General features: G+C 48.5%; 1 protein-coding gene across 1 annotated transcript in view; it reads right to left on the bottom strand.

Annotated features, from left to right (window-relative positions):
* Nucleotides 1–20,008, bottom strand: part of LOC118395428 (protocadherin-16-like) — a 201,745-nt gene that overhangs the window by 165,850 nt on the left and 15,887 nt on the right. Inside the window, exon 2 of the mRNA XM_052521787.1 lies at nucleotides 8,413–10,248. Coding sequence (XP_052377747.1) covers nucleotides 8,413–10,227 — 1,815 coding nt within the window. The 5' untranslated portion in view covers nucleotides 10,228–10,248. The remainder of the gene's footprint in view (nucleotides 1–8,412; nucleotides 10,249–20,008) is intronic.

Below are 20,008 nucleotides of genomic sequence, written 5' to 3'. Positions count from 1 at the left end.
TCTCTTCCCTGCCTCCATCTATCCCCCTCTCTCCCTCTAGTTCCTCACTCCCACTCTTCCCTGCCTCCATCTATCCCCTCTCTCCCTCTAGTTCCTCACTCCCACTCTTCCCTGCCTCCATCTATCCCCTCTCTCCCTCTAGTTCCTCACTCCCACTCTCCCCTGCCTCCATCTATCCCCTCTCTCCCTCTAGTTCCTCACTCCCACTCTTCCCTGCCTCCATCTATCCCCTCTCTCCCTCTATTTCCCACTCCCACATTTCCCTGCCTCCATCTATCCCCTCTCGCCCTCTAGTTCCTCACTCCCACTCTTCCCTGCATCCATCTATCCCCTCTCTCCCTCTAGTTCCTCACTCCCACTCTTCCCTGCCTCCATCTATCCCCTCTCTCCCTCTAGTTCCTCACTCCCACTCTTCCCTGCCTCCATCTATCCCCCTCTCTCCCTCTAGTTCCTCACTCCCACTCTTCCCTGCCTCCATCTATCCCCTCTCTCCCTCTAGTTCCTCACTCCCACATTTCCCTGCCTCCATCTATCCCCTCTCTCCCTCTAGTTCCTCACTCCCACTCTTCCCTGCCTCCATCTATCCCCTCTCTCCCTCTAGTTCCTCACTCCCACTCTTCCCTGCCTCCATCTATCCCCTCTCTCCCTCTAGTTCCTCACTCCCACTCTTCCCTGCCTCCATCTATCCCCTCTCTCCCTCTAGTTCCTCACTCCCACTCTTCCCTGCCTCCATCTATCCCCTCTCTCCCTCTAGTTCCTCACTCCCACTCTTCCCTGCCTCCATCTATCCCCTCTCTCCCTCTAGTTCCTCACTCCCACATTTCCCTGCCTCCATCTATCCCCTCTCTCCCTCTAGTTCCTCACTCCCACTCTTCCCTGCCTCCATCTATCCCCCTCTCTCCCTCTAGTTCCTCACTCCCACTCTTCCCTGCCTCCATCTATCCCCTCTCTCCCTCTAGTTCCTCACTCCCACTCTTCCCTGCCTCCATCTATCCCCTCTCTCCCTCTAGTTCCTCACTCCCACATTTCCTTGCCTCCATCTATCCCCTCTCTCCCTCTAGTTCCTCACTCCCACTCTTCCCTGCCTCCATCTATCCCCTCTCTCCCTCTAGTTCCTCACTCCCACATTTCCTTGCCTCCATCTATCCCCTCTCTCCCTCTAGTTCCTCACTCCCACATTTCCTTGCCTCCATCTATCCCCTCTCTCCCTCTAGTTCCTCACTCCCACTCTTCCCTGCCTCCATCTATCCCCTCTCTCCCTCTAGTTCCTCACTCCCACATTTCCCTGCCTCCATCTATCCCCTCTCTCCCTCTAGTTCCTCACTCCCACTCTTCCCTGCCTCCATCTATCCCCTATCTCCCTCTAGTTCCTCACTCCCACACTTTCCCTGCCTCCATCTATCCCCTCTCTCCCTCTAGTTCCTCACTCCCACTCTCCCTGCCTCCATCTATCCCCTCTCTCCCTCTAGTTCCTCACTCCCACTCTTCCCTGCCTCCATCTATCCCCTCTCTCCCTCTAGTTCCTCACTCCCACATTTCCCTGCCTCCATCTATCCCCTCTCTCCCTCTAGTTCCTCACTCCCACTCTTCCCTGCCTCCATCTATCCCCTCTCTCCCTCTAGTTCCTCACTCCCAGTCTTCCCTGCCTCCATCTATCCCCTCTCCCTCTAGTTCCTCACTCCCACTCTTCCCTGCCTCCATCTATCCCCTCTCTCCCTCTAGTTCCTCACTCCCACATTTCCTTGCCTCCATCTATCCCCTCTCTCCCTCTAGTTCCTCACTCCCACTCTTCCCTGCCTCCATCTATCCCCTCTCTCCCTCTAGTTCCTCACTCCCACATTTCCTTGCCTCCATCTATCCCCTCTCTCCCTCTAGTTCCTCACTCCCACATTTCCCTGCCTCCATCTATCCCCTCTCTCCCTCTAGTTCCTCACTCCCACTCTTCCCTGCCTCCATCTATCCCCTCTCTCCCTCTAGTTCCTCACTCCCACATTTCCCTGCCTCCATCTATCCCCTCTCTCCCTCTAGTTCCTCACTCCCACTCTTCCCTGCCTCCATCTATCCCCTATCTCCCTCTAGTTCCTCACTCCCACACTTCCCTGCCTCCATCTATCCCCTCTCCCCTCTAGTTCCTCACTCCCACTCTTCCCTGCCTCCATCTATCCCCTCTCTCCCTCTAGTTCCTCACTCCCACTCTTCCCTGCCTCCATCTATCCCCCTCTCTCTCCCTCTAGTTCCTTACTCCCACTCTTCCCTGCCTCCATCTATCCCCCTCTCCCTCTACTCCCACTCTTCCCTGCCTCCATCTATCCCCTCTCTCCCTCTAGTTCCTCACTCCCACATTTCCTTGCCTCCATCTATCCCCTCTCTCCCTCTAGTTCCTCACTCCCACTCTTCCCTGCCTCCATCTATCCCCTCTCTCCCTCTAGTTCCTCACTCCCACTCTTCCCTGCCTCCATCTATCCCCTCTCTCCCTCTAGTTCCTCACTCCCACTCTTCCCTGCCTCCATCTATCCCCTCTCTCCCTCTAGTTCCTCACTCCCACTCTTCCCTGCCTCCATCTATCCCCCTCTTTCCCTCTAGTTCCTCACTCCCACTCTTCCCTGCCTACATCTATCCCCTCTCTCCCTCTAGTTCCTCACTCCCACTCTTCCCTGCCTCCATATATCCCCCTCTTTCCCTCTAGTTCCTCACTCCCACTCTTCCCTGCCTCCATATATCCCCTCTCTTTCCCTCTAGTTCCTCACTCCCACTCTTCCCTGCCTCCATCTATCCCCTCTCTCCCTCTAGTTCCTCACTCCCACTCTTCCCTGCCTCCATCTATCCCCTCTCTCCCTCTAGTTCCTCACTCCCACTCTTCCCTGCCTCCATCTATCCCCTCTCTCCCTCTAGTTCCTCACTCCCACTCTCCCCTGCCTCCATCTATCCCCTCTCTCCCTCTAGTTCCTCACTCCCACTCTTCCCTGCCTCCATCTATCCCCTCTCTCCCTCTAGTTCCTCACTCCCACTCTTCCCTGCCTCCATCTATCCCCCTCTCTCCCTCTAGTTCCTCACTCCCACTCTTCCCTGCCTCCATCTATCCCCTCTCTCCCTCTAGTTCCTCACTCCCACTCTTCCCTGCCTCCATCTATCCCCTCTCTCCCTCTAGTTCCTCACTCCCACTCTTCCCTGCCTCCATCTATCCCCCTCTTTCCCTCTAGTTCCTCACTCCCACTCTTCCCTGCCTCCATCTATCCCCTCTCTCCCTCTAGTTCCTCACTCCCACTCTTCCCTGCCTCCATCTATCCCCTCTTTCCCTCTAGTTCCTCACTCCCACTCTTCCCTGCCTCCATCTATCCCCCTCTTTCCCTCTAGTTCCTCACTCCCACTCTTCCCTGCCTCCATCTATCCCCTCTCTCCCTCTAGTTCCTCACTCCCACTCTTCCCTGCCTCCATCTATCCCCCTCTCTCCCTCTAGTTCCTCACTCCCACTCTTCCCTGCCTACATCTATCCCCTCTCTCCCTCTAGTTCCTCACTCCCACTCTCCCCTGCCTCCATCTATCCCCCTCTCTCCCTCTAGTTCCTCACTCCCACTCTTCCCTGCCTCCATCTATCCCCCTCTCTCCCTCTAGTTCCTCACTACCACTCTTCCTGCCTCCATCTATCCCCCATCTCTCGCCCTCTAGTTCCTCACTCCCACTCTTCCCTGCCTCCATCTATCCCCCTCTCTCCCTCTAGTTCCTCACTCCCACTCTTCCCTGCCTCCATCTATCCCCCTCTCTCCCTCTAGTTCCTCACTCCCACTCATCCCTGCCTCCATCTATCCCCCTCTCTCCCTCTAGTTCCTCACTCCCACTCTTCCCTGCCTCCATCTATCCCCCTCTCTCCCTCTAGTTCCTCACTCCCACTCTTCCCTGCCTCCATCTATCCCCCTCTCTCCCTCTAGTTCCTCACTCCCACTCTTCCCTGCCTCCATCTATCCCCCTCTCTCCCTGTAGTTCCTCACTCCCACTCTTCCCTGCCTCCATCTATCCCCCTCTCTCCCTCTAGTTCCTCACTCCCACTCTTCCCTGCCTCCATCTATCCCCCTCTCTCCCTCTAGTTCCTCACTCCCACTCTTCCCTGCCTCCATCTATCCCCCTCTCTCCCTCTAGTTCCTCACTCCCACTCTTCCCTGCCTCCATCTATCCCCCTCTCTCCCTCTAGTTCCTCACTCCCACTCTTCCCTGCCTCCATCTATCCCCCTCTCTCCCTCTAGTTCCTCACTCCCACTCTTCCCTGCCTCCATCTATCCCCCTCTCTCCCTCTAGTTCCTCACTCCCACTCTTCCCTGCCTCCATCTATCCCCCTCTCTCCCTCTAGTTCCTCACTCCCACTCTTCCCTGCCTCCATCTATCCCCCTCTCTCCCTCTAGTTCCTCACTCCCACTCTTCCCTGCCTCCATCTATCCCCTCTCTCCCTCTAGTTCCTCACTCCCACTCTTCCCTGCCTCCATCTATCCCCTCTCTCCCTCTAGTTCCTCACTCCCACTCTTCCCTGCCTCCATCTATCCCCCTCTCTCCCTCTAGTTCCTCACTCCCACTCTTCCCTGCCTCCATCTATCCCCCTCTCTCCCTCTAGTTCCTCACTCCCACTCTTCCCTGCCTCCATCTATCCCCCTCTCCCTCTAGTTCCTCACTCCCACTCTTCCCTGCCTCCATCTATCCCCCTCTCTCCCTCTAGTTCCTCACTCCCACTCTTCCCTGCCTCCATCTATCCCCCTCTCTCCCTCTAGTTCCTCACTCCCACTCTTCCCTGCCTCCATCTATCCCCCTCTCTCCCTCTAGTTCCTCACTCCCACTCTTCCCTGCCTCCATCTATCCCCCTCTCTCCCTCTAGTTCCTCACTCCCACTCTTCCCTGCCTCCATCTATCCCCCTCTCTCCCTCTCGTTCCTCACTCCCACTCTTCCCTGCCTCCATCTATCCCCCTCTCTCCCTCTAGTTCCTCACTCCCACTCTTCCCTGCCTCCATCTATCCCCCTCTCTCCCTCTAGTTCCTCACTCCCACTCTTCCCTGCCTCCATCTATCCCCTCTCTCCCTCTAGTTCCTCACTCCCACTCTTCCCTGCCTCCATCTATCCCCTCTCTCCCTCTAGTTCCTCACTCCCACTCTTCCCTGCCTCCATCTATCCCCCTCTCTCCCTCTAGTTCCTCACTCCCACTCTTCCCTGCCTCCATCTATCCCCTCTCTCCCTCTAGTTCCTCACTGCCAGATTTCCCTGCCTCCATCTATCCCCTCTCTCCCTCTATTTCCCTCTCTCCCACACTTCCCTGCCTCCCTCTCCCCCTCTCCCCTAAAAATCTTACTCCCTCTCCCCCTCACCCTTCCCTCTCCTTGGGGCAGTCACTGGTCCAAGATCCCATCTGCACAGCCCTCTGTTAGCCCAGCAGAGAGCTTCCAAACCCTGGCCATCTTAGGCCCATCCCCAACCCCTCTCCCCTAAACCCAACCCCAACTCATCCAAACTATGGCCATCTCAGCCCCATCCCCATCTCAGTCACACAGATGATTGTGAAACAGGAATGAAATGAAACTCTAACTGTAATACTGGTCTCTAGAAACAGTTCCCTCTTTCCCCCAGCACTCCTGTATGTTACAGGGTCTGATTGCAGCAGCAGCTTGGAAGTCTGGAAGAAACAGCGACTGATAAAAAGCAGAAGGAAAAAAACCGAATGGTCTTTTTCTCATAACTGACACAACAACAACCTAAGAAAACGATATCTCTTAATGAGGCGTAATTCCGGTTTTGACACCGCAGCGGGATCTGGCCAGGAGGCCCTGTAGCGAATTTAGCGGGCCTGTGGTTTGTCAATGGTTTGCTTCTTTTTTTGTCTACCATACCCATTTTTGCTTAAGGTGTCTTTTGTTGAGGTGTGACATGTCTTTTTGTCAGATAAAGCCCCACCATATCCTCCTACAGCTGAATTAGGTAAATAAAGTGGAAGCCTCTTTTGTCTTCAGCTGTCAGAGGGGCTTTGCACTGTCCCAGTTACCTTGGAAACCTTGGAGAGGTGAAGGAGAGGACAGCCAGAAGAGAAGAGACCCTCCAGCTCTTCAGACACCAGGTAAACGCCTCACTTAGGTCTGTGTCCCAAATGGCACCCTATTACCTATGTAGGGCACTATATGTAGTGCACGATAAATAGGGAATGGGGTGCTATTTGGAACACATCCTTAGCCTTTCTCCAACCTAAACCTCACTTCATTCTCTACTCTAAACTCTCTTATCCTCTACAATACAATCTAAACAGCTTAAACATTAAAATAACACTTAATGCCTGACAATACAGCAGCACAATCCAACACATCCCTTTTCCATCTGTGTAGTACAATGCATTCGGAAAGTATTCAGACCCCTTGACACATTTTGTTAGGTTATAGCCTTTTTCTAAAATTGATCTTTTTTTTTTACATCTACACACACTAACCTCCAAGTTTTTAGAATTTTTTGCAAATTTAAAAAATATATATCACATTTACATAAGTATTCAGACCCTTTACTCAATACTTTGTTGAAGCACCTTTGGCAGTGATTACAGTCTTGCCTCATCTTAAGTATGACGCAACAAGCTTGGCACACCTGTATTTGGGGAGTTTCTCTCATTCTTCTCTACAGATCCTCTCAAGCTCCGTCAGGTTGGATGGGGAATGTTGCTGCACAGCTATTTTCAGGTCTCTCCAGAGATGTTCGATCGGGTTCAAGTCTGGGCTCTGGCTGGGCCACTCAAAGACATTCAAAGACTTCTTGGCTGTCTCTTTAGGGTCGTTGTCCTGTTGGGAGGTGAACCTTCGCCCCAGTCTGAGGTCCTGAGTGCTCTGGAGCTGGATTTCTTCAAGGATCTCTCTGTACTTTGCTCCGTTCGTCTTTCCCTCGATCCTGACTAGTCTCCCAGTCCCTGTCGCTGAAAAACATCCCCACAGCATGATGCTGCCAACACCATGCTTCACCATAGGGAAGGTGCCAGGTTTCCCCTTGGCATTCAGCCCAAAGAGTTCAATCTTGGTATCATCAGACCAGAGAATCTTGTTTCTCATGGTCTGCGAGTCCTTTAGGAGTCCTTTAGGTGCCTTCTGTCCTTCTGTAGCTCAGTTGGTAGAGCATGGCGCTTGTAACGCCAGGGTAGTGGGTTCGATTCCCGGGACCACCCATACGTAGAATGTATGCACACATGACTGTAAGTCGCTTTGGATAAAAGCGTCTGCTAAATGGCATATATTATTGAGGAATGGCTTCCTTCTGGCCACTCTACTATAAAGGCCTGATTGGTGGAGTTCTGCAGAGATGTCCTTCTGGAAGGTTCTCCCATCTCCACAGAGGAACTCTGGAGCTCTGTCAGAGTGACCATCGGGTTTTGGTCACCTCCCTGACCAAGGCCCTTCTCCCCCGATTGCTTAGTTTGGCCGGGCGGCCAGCTCTAGGAATAGTCTTCGTGGTTCTGTGTTCTTGGGCACCTTCAATTCTGCAGAAAAGTTTTGGTACCCTTCCCCAGATCTGTGCCTCGACACAATCCTGTCTCGGAGCTCTACAGAAAATTCCTTCAACCTCATGGCTTGGTTTTTGCTCTGACATGCACTGTCAAATGTGAGACCTTATATAGACAGGTGTGTGCATTTCCAAATCCTGTCCAATCAATTGAATTTACCACAGGTGGAATCCAATCACGTTGTAGAAATATCTCAAGGATGATCAATGGAAACTGGACGCACCTGAGCTCAATTGCCCAAGCACATAGACCCACTTTTGTCCTCTGATGCCATCACCATGTTGGAGGTGTACATGAGAATTGACGCTAAGAGGCTGGACACTGAGGAAATGGCTGCCAGAAACTACTCGGTTTTAGTCACAGAGGCTCATATTATTGTTGGGTCTGAATTGTTATGTAAATAAGGTATTTCTGTTTATATTTTTAACACATCTGCAAAAAAAAATGTAAAAACCTGCTTTCACTTTGTCATTATGGGGTATTGTGTGTAGATTGGTGAGGAACATATTTTTAAATACATTTTTAGGATAAGGCTGTAACTTAACTAAATGTGGAAAAGGGGAAGTGGTCTGAATACTTCCCGAATGCACTGTATTTCTCCTCTAGGTAACGGTCTCTCCATATCCCTTCAAAATGATTTCAGAACTTCAGACTCCTATCAACCCCCAAAGGTAGTTCTCTTTCAAATGTAGTCTTCATTTGACATTTGGTAATTCCCAGTTCGTATACCAAAAACCTAGCAGCTTGCATACATACAAGTTACAGATATCTGACTTCACATGAACAAAATGCAGCAGATAAGGTTTTCAAGACTTGTAGTAGTAGCAACTAAAATTGTTGAAACTCTCTAATGCGAGATTCACCTGTCGACAGGTTGACTAGAAGAACTGAATAGACAATGTCCTACCTCTAGGATGCAGGTCCCAGCGGCCGTGTTCTCCTTGATCGATACATTGTAGAAGTTGGTACCGAACACAGGTTCGTTGTCATTAATATCCTGCAGCACCACATGGACCAGAGCTGTGGAGGACAGGGAAGGCCTCCCTCCGTCTGTAGCCACCACTGTCACATTCGGCCTGGGCTGCGACTCGTAATCCAGCTGGGAGAGTGTGGTGATGATCCCTGTTACTGGGTCTATGGTGAACCACTGGGCCTGGTTCTCATCCTGGCCGGCCTTGCCATCCTGCAGGAGGCTGTATGTGATGTCTCCATTGGGCCCCTGGTCTTTGTCTCTAGCCGTGACCTGCAACACGAAGCTCCCTGGGAACACCACCTCAGGTATGACCTGTCTGTACTGCTGCTGATCAAACAGAGGAGGGTTGTCATTGACGTCAGTGACTTGTATCGTAAAGGAGGACTCAGCCCTGAGAGGAGGGGTGCCTGCGTCTGTAGCCATCACTCTGAGTTCGTATGTGTCCCTCTCCTCTCGGTCTAGGATCTGGTCCACACACATCAGGTAGATTATGTTGTCTTTGGTGGTCAGGGCAAACTTCCCGTCCCCTCCTTCCAAGGAGACATTGACATTGGCGTATTCTCCGTAGTCTGGGTCGGTGACGGAGATGCGGGCGACATACTGGCCAGGCTGGGCACCCTCGGAGATCTGTGGGGAGCCGTCTTCGCTGAGGAAGATGATGGTCATGGTGGGCTGGTTGTCATTGTAGTCCCGGACGTGGATTGTGACGAAGGCGTTGGTAACCTCGGGCTGCGTGGCGTTATCCCTCGCCTGGACCACAAGCTCGTGGACCCTCCGCATCTCAAAGTCCAGAGGCTTGTTGAGCGTGATGACACCCGTACGAGAGTCGATGACGAAGTAGCTCTCCGGGTCGCTCTGCCTGCGGTTGATCTCGTACAGAACCAGACCGTTGTCTCCTTGGTCGATGTCAGAGGCAAAGACTTGGAGAATGTTGCTACCCGGCTGCAGATTCTCTGAGATAATGGCGTGGTAGCGACTCTGGTTGAAGACTGGAGCGTTGTCGTTGATATCCTGAACCGTCACATCTAGCACCATCTGACCAGTCCTCTTAGGGGAGCCTCCATCGAACGCCTCCAAGGATAGCGTATAAGACGGTGTGGTCTCGCTGTCCAGAAGAGTGTTGACCACCAGGTCCAGATAGAGAACCTGGTTGGAGCCTCTCCGGGTCTCCAGGAGGAAAGCCTGGCCGGGGTTCCCATCTTTGATGATGTATCCCTGGGTAGTCAGTTGGCCTTTGTCCCCGTCCACCGCCGGCTCTAGGGGGAACCTGGTTCCCACCGCTGTCATTTCCGGGATTTTGAATGCCGCTCTCCTCCGGGGGAATGTAGGAGCATGGTCATTGATGTCATTCACTGTGATGGTCACTTCAACGGTCACACCCGTCATTGTCACTGCAATGAAGTTGTATCGGTCCCTCAGCTCATGGTCCAACACCTTGGCTGTCTTGATGATGCCCGTGCTCTCATCTATGTCCAGGTCACTCCCCACCCCAGTGCCCTCGTGGTCTGAAATGAAGTAAAGATTTGCGGTGACACCAGGCGGTAACCCAGCGCTGATGTCCCCTACGATGGTTCCGGCTGGCTGTTCCTCATCCAGCTGGAGCTCCAGGTTCCCCAGGACGGTGGAGGAGTGGACGGTGATCAGCTCCAGGATGATGTAGGCCAGCAGCAGGACCCCTCGGCTCCACCGGCCCTTATCCTGCAGCGACCTCGACACAGACCGTCCCAAACCCTTGGCCTCGGTCTTCATTCTGAAGGTTTCTTCCTAAACCTGAGAGGGACACAGAGAGGTGGGATAAATGTTAGTGTAGTGTACTGATCGTTACTTCCTGACAATGTGTGCGTCCCATTTGGCACCATATTCCCTACACAGTCCACTTCTTTTGACCAGAGTCAAGGTGCCAGAGTCAAGGTGCCCTTTGGGAGTTAGCCCAAGAAAAAGAAGGAAAATGCTTTAAGGTCAGTTTTTCCATGTGCTTTACAGGCAGGGGTCCCAACCAGTGCATATAATAGATCCCTTGCATCACGTCATTTCCATCCCCTCCCTCCAGTCACCTAATAAGTTCCTTTGGCAAAACAGAGAACCCTCTCTTTACTATTTAACAGTCCAGATTACAGAAAAGACCACCTGGGTTGAAATCTTTCAAATACTTTGAGTGTTTGCTCTAGCCTGACTTGAATAACAGGTGGGCATGGTTAGAAGTTCTGGTACAATTCTATTTTCAGTAAGACAGGCAAGCTCATTCAAGTGAAGATAATTTATTTGAAATGATTTTAAATAGTATTTGAACCCAGATCTCCCGCAGGCGTACGTCAGAACCACAAATGGTCTCAACATTCAGTTCTAATCAGAGAGGTCCAAATGCAGCCAGGCTCTCTGGTCTGTAACCCTACCCTATAGAGCTACTGTGTGTGTGTGTGTGTGTGTGTGTGTGTGTGTGTGTGTGTGTGTGTGTGTGTGTGTGTGTGTGTGTGTGTGTGTGTGTGTGTGTGTGTGTGTGTGTGTGTGTGTGTGTGTGTGTGTGTGTGTGTGTGTGTGTGTGTGTGTGTGTGTGTGTGTGTGTGTGTGTGTGTGTGTGCGTGCGTGGGTGGGTGTGTGCGTGTGTGTATGTATTTAGACAGTTCTCTAAAGCACATGCACATCTAGGACCAGGGTATGTGTTTGCATGTATGAAACCAGGGAGATTTACGAGACTGCTGATGAGTACTCACAGACAGACTGAGTGTGAGATCTTATAGAGGGACCTTGTATAAAAAGCTCTTTACAGTATTGAGGTCTCCCTGAGCCCATATTTCTATTGGGATGTTAACTTGAGGAATGTCCTTCCTGGTCAATGTGTGGAGAGTAAACCAGAGCCCAGAAAAGTAAAGCTGTGTTATAGCATCAGAGAGAAAAACACTCTACTTTATCCACTTGTTTTGAGAGGCGTAAACCTCCTGCCATTTCCCTGTGATATATGCCCTTAAAATGGTTCATGAAACTCCTGAAATGTCGGTCAGCTGCCTTTCATAAATTACACCTTTGGCAAATCAGGTAATTATGTCAGAAGTGAAAGTGTCTTCTTGGCTCCTGTAACCTATATTTCATTACTCACAAGTGATTCTGAGTCCATAAATTTGGTGGATATTGAGAGCACATTTCTGCTTTTGCCTTAGTCTCTATGATGGGTCTAACCTTTTACAAGACTCAATGGTGGCTCTGTATGGAATAAAAACAAAGAACACTTTAAATAAATATTGTTCAATAAAGTGCATGGAAGGTAAAAAGGGGCCAAATCTCTGTTTCTGAGCTGAGCATTTCTTGACATAAAAGGTGGAAAAGTGGAAGTTAGAAATTGTGGAAAATCGTCCATTCTAATGTATACATAACAGAGCTCTGTCTAAGGGCCAGAAATACCCTTTGATAGCACAGTGAACTGTTCAGGGGGACATCCTTAACAATATGTCCTGACTCTCTCTGTAGTTCTCCGATTATTTAAGACATAACAGACAAGAGAGCACTACATTTGAACAACCACAAAGTGTAACAGTGAGAATGAGGATGATATGGATTGCCACACAAAACGATGATTTCTAAAACACTGAAGAAGAGATACTATGAAATGGAGCAATTACACACTCGGGATCCCAAATGGCACCCTATTCCCTACCAAGTGCACTACTTTCGACCTGAGCCCTATGGGCCCATATACAGAATAGGGTGCTAATTGGGATGACAAAACTGTTTCGCATTATAGATAACCCAGTTTTGGCAGGGTATCTCCCAACTGTTGATGACTTGTAATTTGTTGTGAGACCCTATGAAGCATTGTGGGATGTCTGAATGAGCTGACTGTCACCGTCTGCTGAATAGTCCAAAACCACTAAATGTGTCTCTGGCAAACAAGTAATTATTGTCTGTCTCTCATAACAAGAGGAGACCCGTTTTTTTTTATTTCCAGTTGTCAGTGATTCTGTTGAACTCAATCCTATTCATAACTCATTTATTTTGTCCTGTGAAAAAAAATCTACTTTAATGTTCTCCTAGAAAACTCTGACCATGAAAACAGAAGTTTTATTACATGTTGAGGAATTATGTTTTTTACTTTAGGAGAGGCCTACCAGACTCCCCCTAGTGGCAGTACTGCACCAGTCAGGGAAATATCCTCGCTTCAGACTGTACAGTGCTACATGTGTATGTCTCCTCCTCTCATCTCCTCTCTCCTCTCTCCTCCTCTCTCTTCTCTCCTCTCTCCTCCTCTCTCCTCTCTCCTCTCTCCTCTCTCTTCTCTCCTCTCATCACCTCTCTCCTCTCATCTCCTCTCTCCTCCTCTCTCCTCTCTTTTCTCTCCTCTCTCCTCTTCCCTCTCTCCTCTCTCTTCTCCTCTCATCTCCTCTCTCCTCTCTCCTCTCCTGGCTTGGCTCTAATCATGGGTGCTGGAAGCCTGCCTCCACCAGATGGGATTCCAAGGCTAATTTCAGTCAGTCATGATTGTGAGCCGTCATTCAATAACACAGTACAAACTGTGGAAGACCATGGAATTGGAGTGAAATAAAACTCATTTTAGTTCTGTGGTGAAAACCGACAGTCAGGGCATTCTTAAGTGACAACTTTTATGTGTAGACAGCAGAGTTATGTTGTAGCCTGCTGTTAATTTCACTCTTTCTGTGGTTAAAATATTGAATTTGACATGCTGAACCCTTTTCTTTACATGTCTTTATCTATGCATGGCTTGTAAATTAATCTAGTTGAGTGCCTTCTAAGACAGTGAAGCAGTTTACAACAAGCATCCGTTCACTGTATCTGGTGCCTATGATCCATCCCAAATGGCACCCTATTCCCTACATAGTGCACTATGTTTGACCAGAGACCTAATCTCAATGGTTTATACTGTAGTTGGCCAGGATTTTAAAAGCTTTCACTACTAATTATCCACTAATGGCAAAGTCTGTGGTAGCTCCATATATTAGGTACAATTTAAGTCCACAGAGGTTTCCATTGCGCTGCCAACATGGAAGTACTTTCGAGCAATAATGATTTACTTTATAGCCATGCTGAGGCAGGACTTCTAGGTGTTTTTTCAAAGGAACAAAGGATGACTTTTCAAGGAGGCAGGAATCTTTGTTTCGAATGCCACAGCAGAAATAATGCAGGCACTGGTCTTGGTCTGGTCGTGTGTGTGTGTGTGTGTGTGTGTGTGTGTGTGTGTGTGTGTGTGTGTGTGTGTGTGTGTGTGTGTGTGTGTGCGTGCGTGCGTGTGCGTGCGTGCGTGCGTGCGTGCGTGCGTGCGTGTGCGTGTGCGTGTGTGTGTGTGTGTGTGTGTGTGTGTGTGCGTGTGCGTGTGTGTGTGCGCGTGTGTGCGCGTGCGTGCGTGCGTGTGCGTGTGTGTGTGTGTGTGTGTTGCAGCTGGAGGACCACTCTGCTGCAGCCTAATAGATCTAGCAGGCCCAGCCACCAGCCTGGGTCCTACAGCTCTACTATAGCTCTAACTGTATGATGCCAGATTAAGCCCAACATAAAGTCTCAAACGACACACTAACTCAGCATTGTACTATGGCTTTATAGCTCGAACAAAGTTCCTTATTCTTGTACTAAATGCTCTATTACATATAACACGTATGGTTTCCCCCACTGGCTGACTGGCTGACCGGCAGGGATTGGGGGGTTTGGGTTCTACTAGCTGCTGGACAAACAGAGAGCTACCTAGCTGATCAAAGATGTTTCTCCCTCCCTGTAGTCTGGAGCAGAGGGAGAAAGCATAAGGGGGACGACGTAGCTGTGCTGCTGCCAGGGGCTTTGGAACATGCCAAAGGGGAATCCTGAATACAGGCCAGTTAAGTGCCAGCTGGGCGCCTTAGGGAAGAGAACAAATACAGGCCTGAGCCTTGGGAAACGAGAAGTCTGTCTGGCAACACAGGACTTCAGAGTACAGTAATAAAGATGTTGATGGTCTAATACAGAGGTTGGCAAGCAAAGCGCACAGAGACAGAATTAAAAGTGTCCCCCTTTCATCTTTATCACTAAGGTTGTGTCCCAAGTAGCACCCTATTCCCTATATAGTGCACAGGCCCTGGTCAGTGGTAGTGCACTATGTAGGAAACAAGGTACCGTTTGTTTCCATTTGGGACACAACCTAAGACAAATACACTATAAAGTACGTCCATTCAAACACACCAATTTAACAAAACATTGACTTAATACTCATATCATGTCTAATAGCATTAGTGTGTGTGCGAACTTTGCCGTAAAACCCGAGTAATGCTGATACTTTACTATGTTTAAGTTTGTTTAAAGTTCTACATGGTCAGGCTTATTTGAACCCAGGTCCCTTTAAATCCCCTACACTGAGCCAAGTGTGTCAACAGGTCCTGGCTGCATATTAGCACCATATTCCCTATACGGTGCCCTACCTTTGACCATACCAGTGGCAACCCATCATTCAGGGCAGGTGGGGCAGAGTCCCAACTGTTTTGAGACCAACATGTTTAGCTAAAAACAAGTAAGGCAGCTCCAAAATGAAGGTGTTTCAGCCTAGCTCAGTGCTTTCTGTGGTGGTGGAGCAGCGGAGCGTAGGTGTTGGTAATGTTCTCTAGCTGCTTCGTGATTGGCTCAGTGTTCTGTCACTCATGGGACACTACGTCACCGCAGTAGAGCACAGGGTAGAGCACGAAAATTCAAGCCCCTGGGTGCTGCCATAGAGTTACATTAGATGTGCCCATCCAAGAAGGCTCAAGGTCATTGGTCACAGATAAAATTACGCCAAATCACATTATATCTTCCTGTAGCTTGATTGGACTGATCATGTCAGAAGGCACAGTGATGAAGGCACAGTGATGAAGGCACAGTGATGAGGACACAGTGATGAAGGTACAGTGATGAAGAAACAGTGATGAAGACACAGGGATGAAAACACAGGGATGAAGACACAGTGATGAAGGTACAGTGATGAAGAAACAGTGATGAAGACACAGGGATGAAAACACAGGGATGAAGACACAGTGATGAAATCACAGTGATGAAGACACAGTGATGAAGGCACAGTGATGAAGACACAGTGATGAAGGTACAGTGATGAAGGCACAGTGATGAAGACACAGTGATGAAGGCACAGTGATGAAGGTACAGTGATGAAGGTACAGTGATGAAGACACAGTGATGAAGACACAGTGATGAAGGCACAGTGATGAAGACACAGTGATGAAGGCACAGTGATGAAGACACAGTGATGAAGGTACAGTGATGAAGGCACAGTGATGAAGACACAGTGATGAAGACACAGTGATGAAGACACAGTGATGAAGGCACAGTGATGAAGACACAGTGATGAAGGCACAGTGATGAAGACACAGTGATGAAGGTACAGTGATGAAGGCACAGTGATGAAGACACAGTGATGAAGGCACAGTGATGAAGGTACAGTGATGAAGGTACAGTGATGAAGACACAGTGATGAAGACACAGTGATGAAGGCACAGTGATGAAGGCACAGTGATGAAGGCACAGTGATGAAGACACAGTGATGAAGGTACAGTGATGAAGGCACAGTGATGAAGACACAGTGATGAAGACACAGTGATGAAGACACAGTGATGAAGGCACAGTGATGAAGACACAGTGATGAAGGCACAGTGATGAAGACACAGTGATGAAGGTACAGTGATGAAGGCACAGTGATGAAGGCACAGTGATGAAGGCACAGTGATGAAGGTACAGTGATGAAGGTACATTGATGAAGACACAGTGATGAAGACACAGTGATGAAGGCACAGTGATGAAGACACAGTGATGAAGGCACAGTGATGAAGGCACAGTGATGAAGACACAGTGATGAAGACACAGTGATGAAGACACAGTGATGAAGGCACAGTGATGAAGACACAGTGATGAAGGCACAGTGATGAAGACACAGTGATGAAGGCACAGTGATGAAGACACAGTGATGAAGGTAAAGTGATGAAGACACAGTGATGAATGCACAGTGATGAAGGAACAGTGATGAAGGCACAGTGATGAAGACACACTGATGAAGACACAGTGACGCCGAAACACTGGTGATTTACCCCAAATATTACTGGGAGTTTATATATAGAGTGTGCGACTCTCATAATTTTTATAATTTATAGTTCATTCGCATTTAGTCAGCACCTCTACTTAAAATACTTGTGACTGTGTGCCAACTCATGTTTTTTATTGTACTGATCATGTCAACATCATACTTTCAAAGTCTAGCAGTCAAAGCTAACAGTCATTATCAAGAATCTCAAGTCAACAATATACTGGCAAATCCCTTTAAATCCTTGTCAAGTGAAGGGTAAATAATGAAGAAACGGTTCGTGGAAACTGTTTGTCACCGTGCAATTAATGTATTGTTGTGTAGTGGCTTGCTGGCATGCATCCCACTTTTAAACATTTTTGTCCCACCAAGATATACATGCTAAAATCACCACTGCGCTCATCGTTCCCTTATGCCATAGTTTGTACAACTCAATTGTCAGTAGAAACCAGATTTGTTTAAGCAAGTCAATCATATCAGCTATGTTTTTTTAAAGGCAGTAAAAGAGTCTGAATGAACTGTTTCTCTGCCAGACAAGGCTTCCCTGATAACCAGGTGTAGCAGTAAGGATTCACTCCATGGTGCTGAAAAGAAAGCTGTGCTGTTAGAACAGCTTTATGTAGGCCCTAACAGTTTGTGGACACCATTTGTCACTGTTATAGTGCAATTCATGTATTGTGTGTTGTATAGTAGCTTTTCTGGCATACATTTAAAAAAAAGAGTTTGCTCCACTAAGATTTAAATGCAAAAATCGCCACTGAACCAAACATATTCCCAAAATAGTGCATAGGGTTCTGGTCAAATGTAGTGTACTATGTAAGGAATAGGGTGCCAACGCATACTGTTTCTCTCCCTAACAGAGCTTAACTTTTCTGGTTCTTGGTTTGCCATTGTCTCTGGGTCTTAGTAGGCAGTACAGTACAAGTTTGGACACCTACTCATTCAAAGGTTTTTCTTTATTTGTACTATTTTCTACATTGTAGACTAATAGTGAAGACGTCAACACTATGAAATAACACATGGAATCATGTCGTAGCCAAAAAAGTGTTAAACAAATCTAAATATATTTTATATTTGAGATTCTTCAATGTAGCCACCCTTTGCCTTGATGACCGATTTGCACACTCTTGGCATTCTCTCAACCAGCTGCATGAGGAATGCTTTTCCAACAGTCTTGAAGGATTTCCCACATATGCTGAGCACTTGTTGGCTGCTTTTCCTTCACTCTGCGGTCCAATTCATCCCAAACCATCTCAATTGGGTTGAGGTCAGGTGATTGTGGAGGCCAGGTCATCTGATGCAGCACTCCATCACTCTTCTTCTTGGTCGAATAGACCTTACACGGCCTGGAGATGTCGTTGCCCTGTTGAAAAAAATATTATAATTCCACTAAGCGCAAACCAGATGGGATGGCATATCGCTGAAGAATGCTGTGGTAGCCATGCTGGTTAAGTGTGCCTTGAATTCTAAATAAATCACCAACTGTGTCACCAGCAAAGCACCCCGATGCCATCACACCTCCTCAATGCTTCATGGTGGGAACCACACATGCGGAGATCATCCGTTCACCTACTCTGCGTCTCACAAATGTGTGCCTGAGAGCTATCGCCACTTGGGAACATTTCCCTCCATTTCTCCCCACACAAATGGCCTGATTTTGTAGTAGCCTACAAACATTTCCTAACCTGATATTCCTTCAAACATTATGCTTTGTATTATATAAAAACACAATAGCCAGAATCTGGTTACCATTTAATTTATATAGAAATGTTTAGCGTTTGTATTTATTTTGTTTGGTACAGCCAACTTCTCTAAGTCTACTCACCATGGTTGCTGAACTGGTTTCCAAGGTGAGCGGGCGCCGGCATGTTCACAGCTTTAGGTTGAGCCCTGATAAAGGTTGCAGCACTCTCGTTAGTTGGTTTCTCCGGTTTCGGTGTGTTTTCATAGTTTAAATCAAATCAAATCAAATTTTATTTGTCACATACACATGGTTAGCAGATGTTAATGCGAGTGTAGCGAAATGCTTGTGCTTCTAGTTCCGACAATGCAGTAATAACCAACGAGTAATCTAACTAACAATTCCAAAACTACTACCTTATACACACAAGTGTAAAGGGATAAAGAATATGTACATAAAGATATATGAATGAGTGATGGTACAGAGCGGCATAGGCAAGATGCAGTAGATGGTATTGAGTACAGTATATACATATGAGATGAGTATGTTATCAAAGTGGCATAGTTAAAGTGGCTAGTGATACATGTATTACATAAAGATGCAGTAGATGATATATAGTACAGTATATACGTAGACATATGAGATGAATAATGTAGGGTATGTAAACATTATATTAAGTAGAATTGTTTAAAGTGGCTTGTGATATATTTTACATCAATTCCCATTATTAAAGTGGCTGGAGTTGAGTCAGTGTGTTGGCAGCAGCCACTCAATGTTAGTGGTGGCTGTTTAACAGTCTGATGGCCTTGAGATAGAAGCTGTTTTTCAGTCTCTCGGTCCCAGCTTTGATGCACCTGTACTGACCTCTCCTTCTGGATGATAGTGGGGTGAACAGGCATTGGCTCGGGTGGTTGTTGTCCTTGATGATCTTTATGACATCGGGTGGTGTAGGTGTCCACTACTGTTTCATCGATGTGGATAGGGGGGTGTTCCCTCTGCTGTTTCCTGAAGTCCATAATCATCTCCTTAGTTTTGTTGACGTTGAGTGTGAGGTTATTTTCCTGACACCACACTCCGAGGGCCCTCAACTCCTCCCTGTAGGCCGTCTCGTCATTGTTGGTAATCAAGCCTACCACTGTTGTGTCGTCCGCAAACTTGATGATTGAGTTGGAGGCGTGCGTGGCCACGCAGTCGTGGGTGAACAGGGAGTACAGGAGAGGGCTCAGAACGCACCCTTGTGGGGCCCCAGTGTTGAGGACCACCTGGGGGCGGCCCGTCAGGAAGTCCAGTACCCAGTTGCACAGGGCGGGGTCGAGACCCAGGGTCTCAAGCTTAATGATGAGTTAATGACTATGGTGTTAAATGCTGAGCTGTAGTCGATGAACAGCATTCTCACATAGGTATTCCTCTTGTCCAGATGGGTTAGGGCAGTGTTGAGTGTGTGGTCGAGATTGCATCGTCTTGCGGACCTATTTGGGCGGTAAGCAAATTGGAGTGGGTATAGGGTGTCAGGTAGGGTGGAGGTGATATGGTCCTTGACTAGTCTCTCAAAGCACTTCATGATGACGGAAGTGAGTGCTACGGGGCGGTAGTCGTTTAGCTCAGTTACCTTAGCTTTCTTGGGAACAAGAACAATGGTGGCCCTCTTGAAGCATGTGGGAACAGCAGACTGGGATAGGGATTGATTGAATATGTCCGTAAATACACCAGCCAGCTGGTCTGCGCATGCTCTGAGGGCGCGGCTGGGGATGCCGTCTGGGCCTGCAGCCTTGCGAGGGTTAACACATTTAAATGTTTTACTCACCTCGGCTGCAGTG

The sequence above is a fragment of the Oncorhynchus keta genome, chromosome 1 (genome assembly GCF_023373465.1).
Source record: "Oncorhynchus keta strain PuntledgeMale-10-30-2019 chromosome 1, Oket_V2, whole genome shotgun sequence".
Taxonomy (NCBI): Eukaryota; Metazoa; Chordata; class Actinopteri; order Salmoniformes; family Salmonidae; genus Oncorhynchus; species Oncorhynchus keta.
The sequence above is the reverse complement of the archived record's forward strand: the minus strand, read 5'-3'. Positions and strand labels throughout refer to the sequence as shown.